Here is a 7,739-nt window from a genome sequence, read left to right on the forward strand (position 1 = left end):
ATATGCCTCAAGGTGGTCATTCTCTCTGGATTAAAGCTGTGGAACAATTGTGGCTCCTGTTACAAGGAAAATGACAAAGGGCCATTATGAAAAGGGACAAAAATCTCTGTTCCCAGAGGGGGACTGACAAGCTGAAAGTCCCCCTGTACATGCCAACACAAAAGGCTGATTGCCTCGGATTGTTTGTTTATGTAAATCAAAAGGCTGCCATTAATTCTGCAAGTGGGACTGCTGAGCAACAAAGAAGGTGGTGATTGGCCAGATTCTCGCTCATGGGTTGGTGGCAAATCTGACAAATTCTATTACTTTTGTGCTATGCTCTATCTGCACACCTTCAGGAAAAGAAGCTTGTTATTATGCACTAAAGGGAATCATTTGTGTCCTTAGAGTAAGAGCTGGATTTGAAGGCAAGAGAACTTCTCAAGGATCTTCCCCAAAGCTCTCTCCAAGTCGGACTCAATTGTACATCATGACAGACGTTCCAGTGACATTCAGTCAGGTTGAGTGTAATGGGGATACACCCCCTGAAAACGGTCAACAAAAAATCACTAAAATCACGGAAAAAGCCAGTGATATGGATGGCACCCCACCATACTGCAGGGTAGAATCTAGTCTTGAAGATGAACCCACGAAAGGAAGTCAGGAGAAAAGTGAAAAATTACAAGAGAACATACTGCTCCACTCGTCCATGGATGAGAAGATTCTAAAAGGTAAAGCATTTTCCTCTTCTATAATTTGCTTGATTTGATTTGTAAACTCACTCAGGAATCTTTGGGTGAACTGTTATGACAGGAATAAGCTGCACATCCTCCCACCCTTGCCCCTGCCCAAATGCAGTCCCTTATCCTACAGGGGCTGCAGAGTATAAGGACTAAACCTCTGCCCTGGGTCAAATCCAGGCTCATTTGTTTGATAGCTCTGTGACCCTAGACAACTTTCTTGGCTTCCCGAAGCCTTGGTTTTCTCAGAAGAAGGCAGAATAATAGTTCTGATATTTGTACAGTTGTTGTGAAAATTACTGTTGGTTAAATGTTAACTACTGTTATTTATTATTATATGGACAGCACCATTATTATTCAGTCAGAAGAAATTCATAAATTCAACTTTTCTTTCTAAATCTACCTGAAAGTGTCTGAATTCGTGGTACTATAAACTTACATAGACATTAAAGGAGAGGTTACCGTTATGCTTATACATAAAAGGAATCAGTGAAGAAATGAGTTGGAAGAATGAAATAGTTATTTTTAGTGACCACAAAAATCAAAGACCTCGACCTTGTTAGAGTCTTCATTGGTAATTTATTTATCTTAGACTACTTAAATGTTAAAATATTAATCTTGTGGGGGGTTTTCTTCCCAGAAAAACCAGAAGAGAATCTCTATATTGCTCATAAGGCTATCACAGATCTTTCTCTCCAAGAAACGAGTGTTGACGAAATGACATTCAGAGAAGGTAAGAGGAACTTCCATTTTGTACACAGAAATTGTTTGATGGAATGTGGAAGACAGTTTTTGCATGGGATGTTACGTGAGTGTGGTATTGAAAAAGCAATCCAGGTAATGCTTTCAAAAACTCAAAGCTGCTATAGGCAGATAAGGGAGTCTGGATTTATCTGTGGGTTCCACCTGGGAAAGCATTACACACTCTTCAAGACTGAGACTGCATGGATCGGTAAAACTGATTGGCACGCTTTGACCCGATGATATGATATCTGCGTCTTAATAAGTTAGTCTACTAAATAAACCTTTCCTTTTTATTAAGTGTCTTCAAATCTATGTCAGGCGCCTTGCAAGATGTAAACATTTCAAAAATGGGTTTATCTTAAAAGTTTACCATTGGCATACTGTTTAAAATAATCTTATAAATTTATTTATCTATAGGAAAATTCTAGGCCTCTGCTGTAAGCACAAAATGGTTACCTAATTCTTGTCAAAGAAATCTTCCAGGTGATGAAGTTAATTTTACTTGTGTTCTTTCAGAAAAATGGGAGAAGAAAAAGAACACTGATTTTTAAATGACTGTATTATTTTTCAAATAAACTCAAGAGTCTAAGAGACACAAAATCTTTTAGACTTCTAAGGAGACACCTACATTCAAACAATTTCAAAATAAAGTGGAAGATAAAAATCTACCAGTTAATCATTCATATCCTCTCTTGCAGCCATACACATCTTATCTCAAAATTGAAGTCAGCTTGGTAGACCTAAGTGATTTAGCTTAGTTAGGACCTTAACAAGTAAAACATTGAAGAGATTATTGGTTGAAATATTAGAACATCACACAAAATAGTAGATGCCTAGGAGGATAAGGTTGTTGGCAGTTTCCTGGGTTTGTCCCCTTTGCCTGGACACCTCTCAGACTGTCTGCTGACTACATACGGTGGTCCACTGTGTAGTCACTCAAAGAAGAATGTAGTAAGCAACAGTCACTGTCAAGCTCTTACATTATCACAGATAATTTATAAGACCTAAACTGCATGAAATGGACTAAATAACCTCTCACCCTAACCCTTCTACTGCCAATGAGCAAGCGAATTCTGAGAGGCAGGGATCTCAACCTTTCAACTAGAGCCCCTTTCAAATTTGTGATCAGAAAGTCACTGGAGACAATAGTTTTCTATGATCTTTCATTTCCTTCAAATAAAGAATAAAAGCAGTCTGGATTTTTAAAGTGGATGATCTCAGGGTGAGTTTTTCCCTGCATGAATCCTTTTGTGTTTGGTGGAACATGTTCCTCCTGTAGGGTTAGAAGGACACATTATAGTGTTTTTTATTTTCACAATGGCAAACAGCTATAAAGTCCCCAAAGAGAATACTCCTGAGTTGAGAAATAGGAAGATGTTAAAAATACTTAGAATTATAATTTAAAGTCAAGAAGTAATTTCATGCATGACAACTCCATGCCCAAGTCACGAATATGAGTAAAAAGATCAGTTTCTTTGGTTCTTATGGAAAAGAAGAAAACAAAACAAAGCTTAAAATTATAGCAAACATTCGAATACATATTTATTTATGATGTAAAAAACACTGACTGGATGCCAGTGGCCTGATAGGAGTTGTGCACAGCTAATGAGGAGAGATGAACCACCTCCACTTCTATCTCTTTGTGTAAGTTTACAATCTGATTCCTATAGTTGGGAAAACAAAACGAAAAGAGAATGAAAAATCTCTGATGGAAATGGACTTGTCAACATCTTTCAGTGAAAATAGGAAATTGTGGAGGAGAAGGGCAAAGAGGAACAGTGCCTCTCGCTTTATATAAAGACTGTTATGGTGTTGAAAGGGAATAGTGAACGCAACCCTGAGTCATGTGCACTGCAGGTTGAAGCTTCCCACAGAAGTCCTTCCGGGCTGAAAGCTCTGAGAACAACCTCTACTCTCCTATTATTAATTCATTTTTTTCATGCTCAATAAATATTATTGAGGATATGCTGATAGGATGTGTTTGAAAAGTGAAATTTGCAATGAATTAAATGAGCCTCTTAAAAGTCACTGCATGGTACCAAACAACTTAAGTTAATTAGTTGTCGGTTAAGGACATGTCGAAAATAATAGGCTAACCTAACACTCTGTAGATACGACCTCAACATGATTTTTAAATCTTGACTCACTAGAAATCAGTAGCAGATCTTAGGCTCTAGCGTGTGTCCTTTCGTGGACTCAATGCATCCATTAGCCCAGCACATGACTCTTGGCCATCTGTACTCCTCCTCCATAGCTGGTACTTTAGGACTTGAGAACTCTGAGAAGCATGGTGGTAAACACTGAATTTGCTACTCTGAGTGTGACCAGTCACTGGCAGTCATTATTTCATTATTTTTACTGTTGGAAGAAAGCCTTTTTTCTAACTTTCCTTGAGGAGTGTGTGTGTGTGTGTGTGTGTGTAGGAGCTAGGTCCAAATATTTTTTAATATATTCACATATCCACTCGTGATAGGCTAGACAGGATTTTTAAAAGTGTGTCTCAGGGAATACCAGTATCACTAGATACAGTAGTCCACACCAAAAATGTTCCATAGTCAAATGAGGTTGGGTTGCTGGATGCTAATATCCATTAGTATTTTAAAGGCTTGGATAAATTCTGAAGAGGCTTACTTCATTGTGCTTAATGCAGTGTCTTCCAAGCTAATTTGATGGTGTAGCCTGTTTTATTGTATAAAACATATTAATAACCCATAAAACAATATCCCATAAAATGTTTGGTGGAAAACGATTGTCCAGAAATATAATCTGGAGAATCTGTGGTATTTTGAAATCTCTACACATATCAATTGCCAATTGATTTTGCTACAGGACGTCAGTGGGAGAAGATTCCTTTGAGCAGCAGTTACCAAGAACCAAGTAGACGAAAGGAAAGGATTGCTGAACAACCTTTAGGAGAGAGAGAAGATGAGGATCTGAAGAACAAAACTCAACATCAGGCAATGGAAATTGAATGGCTAGGATTTCGGAAACCAAGCCAAGCTGATGTGTTACATTCTAAGCATGATGAGGAGCAAGAGGTTTGGGATGAAGAAATTAATAATGATGATGATGATGATTGCAAAGATGATGAAGATGAAGTTCGAGTGATAGAACTTAAGAAAAAAAATGAAGAAGGTTCTCAGTTAAAAGAGGAAGGCGATGCAAGTGAGGACTCCCCATTGAGCAGCCCCAGTTCCCAACCTGTCACACCTGATGAGCAGCCAGCCTTCGGAAAGAAGGGTGATATTTCCAGAAATGCTTATTCAAGATACAATACGATATCCTATCGGAAAATCAGAAAGGGGAACACCAAGCAAAGAATTGATGAATTCGAGTCTATGATGCATTTATAAACTAACTGGAACTGAGAAGTTCTCATGCCCACTAAAGCAAAAGCTAATTCTCTTCTCCTGAGATGCATCTTTGTATGCCTTGAGTCATCCCTTATAAAGAAGTGGAAGCTTAATCTCTGTTTCACTGCAGAATAATGTGGAAATAACCCTAGGCAAAACTCAGTCTGGTAACCTCAAATCAAAAAGCTTTAGATTCATTCTTGGATATTTGCTTTTTAAATCCTCACTAATATAGCCTGTGTGCTAAGCACTAAACAGTTTGACTTTAAAAGTAGCAATGCTGGGAAATGTAGTCATCAAATGAAAGAGGACTATTTGAAATGAAATGCATTTCTTTTGGTGTCTTTCTTCCTGAGGGTGATAGAAAGTCTGGTATCAAATCTCTCTTTCTTTAAAACGTGGTTTTATAGACTCTGGCAATAAACTTTCCAAAATATTTTGCCTTTCCTATTATCTTCAGATTTTAAGTTGTTTTTCTTGGCATGTACAGAGTGAAATTCTGTATAGGCTGCCTTCCTAGGTGTTACCATTCACTGAATTTTCTCACTAGAGGGGCTGAGCAATTGTCAGTCAGGAAAATTCTGTTTACTAAATGTTGGCTTTATGTTCTCAAGATGAATTAAATCCATTGTGAGATTGCCACAGGGAGGGGCTGGAAGATTGGTGGGCAATTGACTAGAGTTATATCAGATAGATTATTTCTGAGACTGAAAATAAAATCTCGTCTAGCACAGTTAATGTCATTAAACATGAAAATGACAGCTTTAGCACAATTTTAAGAAAATACCCCTCTCTATTACTACACTTTCTCCTATTAAGAGTATCTCAGAATAATTTTCTTTCCTTAGAAACCTGAGACAACTCTAGTCATAACTGTACTAGTTACTATGAAAATGGAAATAATTATCTTAGAATATTTTCAAAGTAGAGTGTGAGCATGTATTTTTAGTGAGAAAGCTCTGATGGTTGTTGGGAATATATAATTTACTGGACCTCAGCCCAAATCAGGATGCTTAAAATTGTGCTTGTGAAGCTTCACTCAAACCAATGTGTCAAATAATGTATTGAATATTTATGAAAAGGGAGAGTCTATATTTATATTCTTAGATAGTTCCATAATTTTTCATTTCATGCTTCTATATATATTATCCTGAGCTTTCTGTCACCACAGATAAAGACACTTCTTTTGGCCCTAGAAATAAAAAGACAATTCCTTATTGTCTGAATGTAATACAGTCTTCATTGTACTATTCAACCCTTTGTTTATTTTTCATTTTGTGAAAAACCCTGGGTTAGCCCTTCTCAGATTTTTGCTTATTTCTGTGTAACAAATCCCACACATTCTAAAGGCACTTTCTTTAATTCTTTATTATCATGTAATATGTTTCCATGGTATCACATACTATTAGTGTTTATGAGACTCAATTTTGAATTTTTTCCTTTTATTCTTTCAAACAGATACTTCACAACCTGACCATATAAAAGCCTGTCACGCTTAATCTATAGAATCTATACATTTCACTCTCGACAATGCAAGTTTTCAGAATAAAGACAGGGAAATCAGTTTTTTATTGACAAATTTCGGTAGAAGATTGATGCACTAGGACAATTACCTGTTTACTTAGAGCCTCTAAATCTTTTCACTTGGACAAGCTATTTTCTTTTTGGATTACTGGTGAACCCTACTATTTTCTACTTAATTTCAAAGCACAGTATTGTGTTATCCATCATGGAACAGGACCATATTCTTAACCTACCTGTATTTTGAATTATTCTAGCAGAGGCAGCCAATTCCTGTGGAACTTGAGTGAGGTGGGAGGTCTGTGGTCATTTGATGTGGCCAAGCAACTAGCTCTAATTGGACTCCAAAATATAGTAACCCTGGCCCTTTTAGTTTTGTGCTCTTACCAGATGATTAACCAACTATGAAAGATTTTATCAACAAGACTATTTCAGGGTATGTTCAATGAGTAAATGCTAAATGCTCATGAATGAGGCAATGTAGTTGCAGAAGAGCACTGAAACTATTATTTGGCATTCGTGCCCATTGCCCTATTCCGCCATCTTACATTAAGGCCACAGAGCTTAGTGACTGTAAGTACATAATGGTGATGGGTGGCTGTTTGATTCTTGTAGCCTAAGAAAGACAAGGGTCTGGTTCAAATCTCATGGGGGGATACTTAACATATTTGAAAAGCATATGGGACACATTAAGAACACAGATTGGTAGCTACACATGAAGGTTTACTGCTTTTGTGCTTCAAGGTTCAGGAATGGAAGAAGGACTCTGGTACCTGGTAGGAGGGAGAATTGACTTATTGTGAAAATGCTGGTATTTCTTACATGACTTTTTATTTTCCTTACATGCTGGGTGAACAGGAAGTAATAACAGCTCTATTTCTCTGTCAATATAAAACTTAACCCTTCATATAATGCTACCTTTGAAGACACAGAATATATCAGACTCTATCTATCTACCTATTAACAGTTTAAATAAAGAACTGTGTTTGACTTGCTCTCAATAAAAGTTTGTGTCCTTGTTTTTGGTGCCTAGATTTTATTTTTTTTAATCTGCCTTTTACAATTTAAAAGAACCCTTGCATATTAGCAGCTATTGAGACCATCAATAAATACCATTTCAGAAATCAAGAGAACACCTCATTTTAATTCATTTGCATTATTTATTTCAAAAAGGTCTTAAAATGCTTGTATATGAAATTGTAAAAAGAATTTCTGATGGATAGATATGTAATGTTCATGAGACATTTCTATTATTTTTACAGGAACTGAACTATTGTTTTAGATACATCTTAATTCCAACAACTTGAAAAATATATATATCTTTGTAGTCATTAAGGTAATACATTGCTGTGAACTATGCTGACACTTTTATAGTAATTGTTTCTACATATTTACATGGTGG

The 7,739-nt window shown here is 36.6% G+C and overlaps 1 protein-coding gene across 1 annotated transcript; it reads left to right on the forward strand.

Moving 5' to 3' along the window:
- The first annotated feature begins 248 nt into the window (after positions 1 to 248).
- On the forward strand, positions 249 to 7,358 carry ERMN (ermin). Its single transcript, XM_030849886.2, has 3 exons — positions 249 to 710; positions 1,360 to 1,452; positions 4,293 to 7,358. Exons 1-3 carry the CDS (start codon positions 470 to 472, stop codon positions 4,814 to 4,816), a joined length of 858 nt encoding a protein of 285 aa, XP_030705746.1. The 5' UTR covers positions 249 to 469; the 3' UTR covers positions 4,817 to 7,358.
- Positions 7,359 to 7,739: the final 381 nt, after the last annotated feature.

The sequence above is a fragment of the Globicephala melas genome, chromosome 7, assembly GCF_963455315.2.
Source record: "Globicephala melas chromosome 7, mGloMel1.2, whole genome shotgun sequence".
NCBI classification, from domain to species: Eukaryota; Metazoa; Chordata; class Mammalia; order Artiodactyla; family Delphinidae; genus Globicephala; species Globicephala melas.

What these genes read in the sequence shown, in the direction of transcription:
- ERMN (XM_030849886.2), top strand. Translation starts at nt 470, where the DNA reads ATGACAGACGTTCCAGTGACATTCAGTCAGGTTGAGTGTAATGGGGAT. An exon ending in GGATGAGAAGATTCTAAAAG is followed by an intron (nt 711 to 1,359) that starts GTAAAGCATTTT and finishes TTTTCTTCCCAG; the next exon opens with AAAAACCAGAAGAGAATCTC. An exon ending in CGAAATGACATTCAGAGAAG is followed by an intron (nt 1,453 to 4,292) that starts GTAAGAGGAACT and finishes ATTTTGCTACAG; the next exon opens with GACGTCAGTGGGAGAAGATT.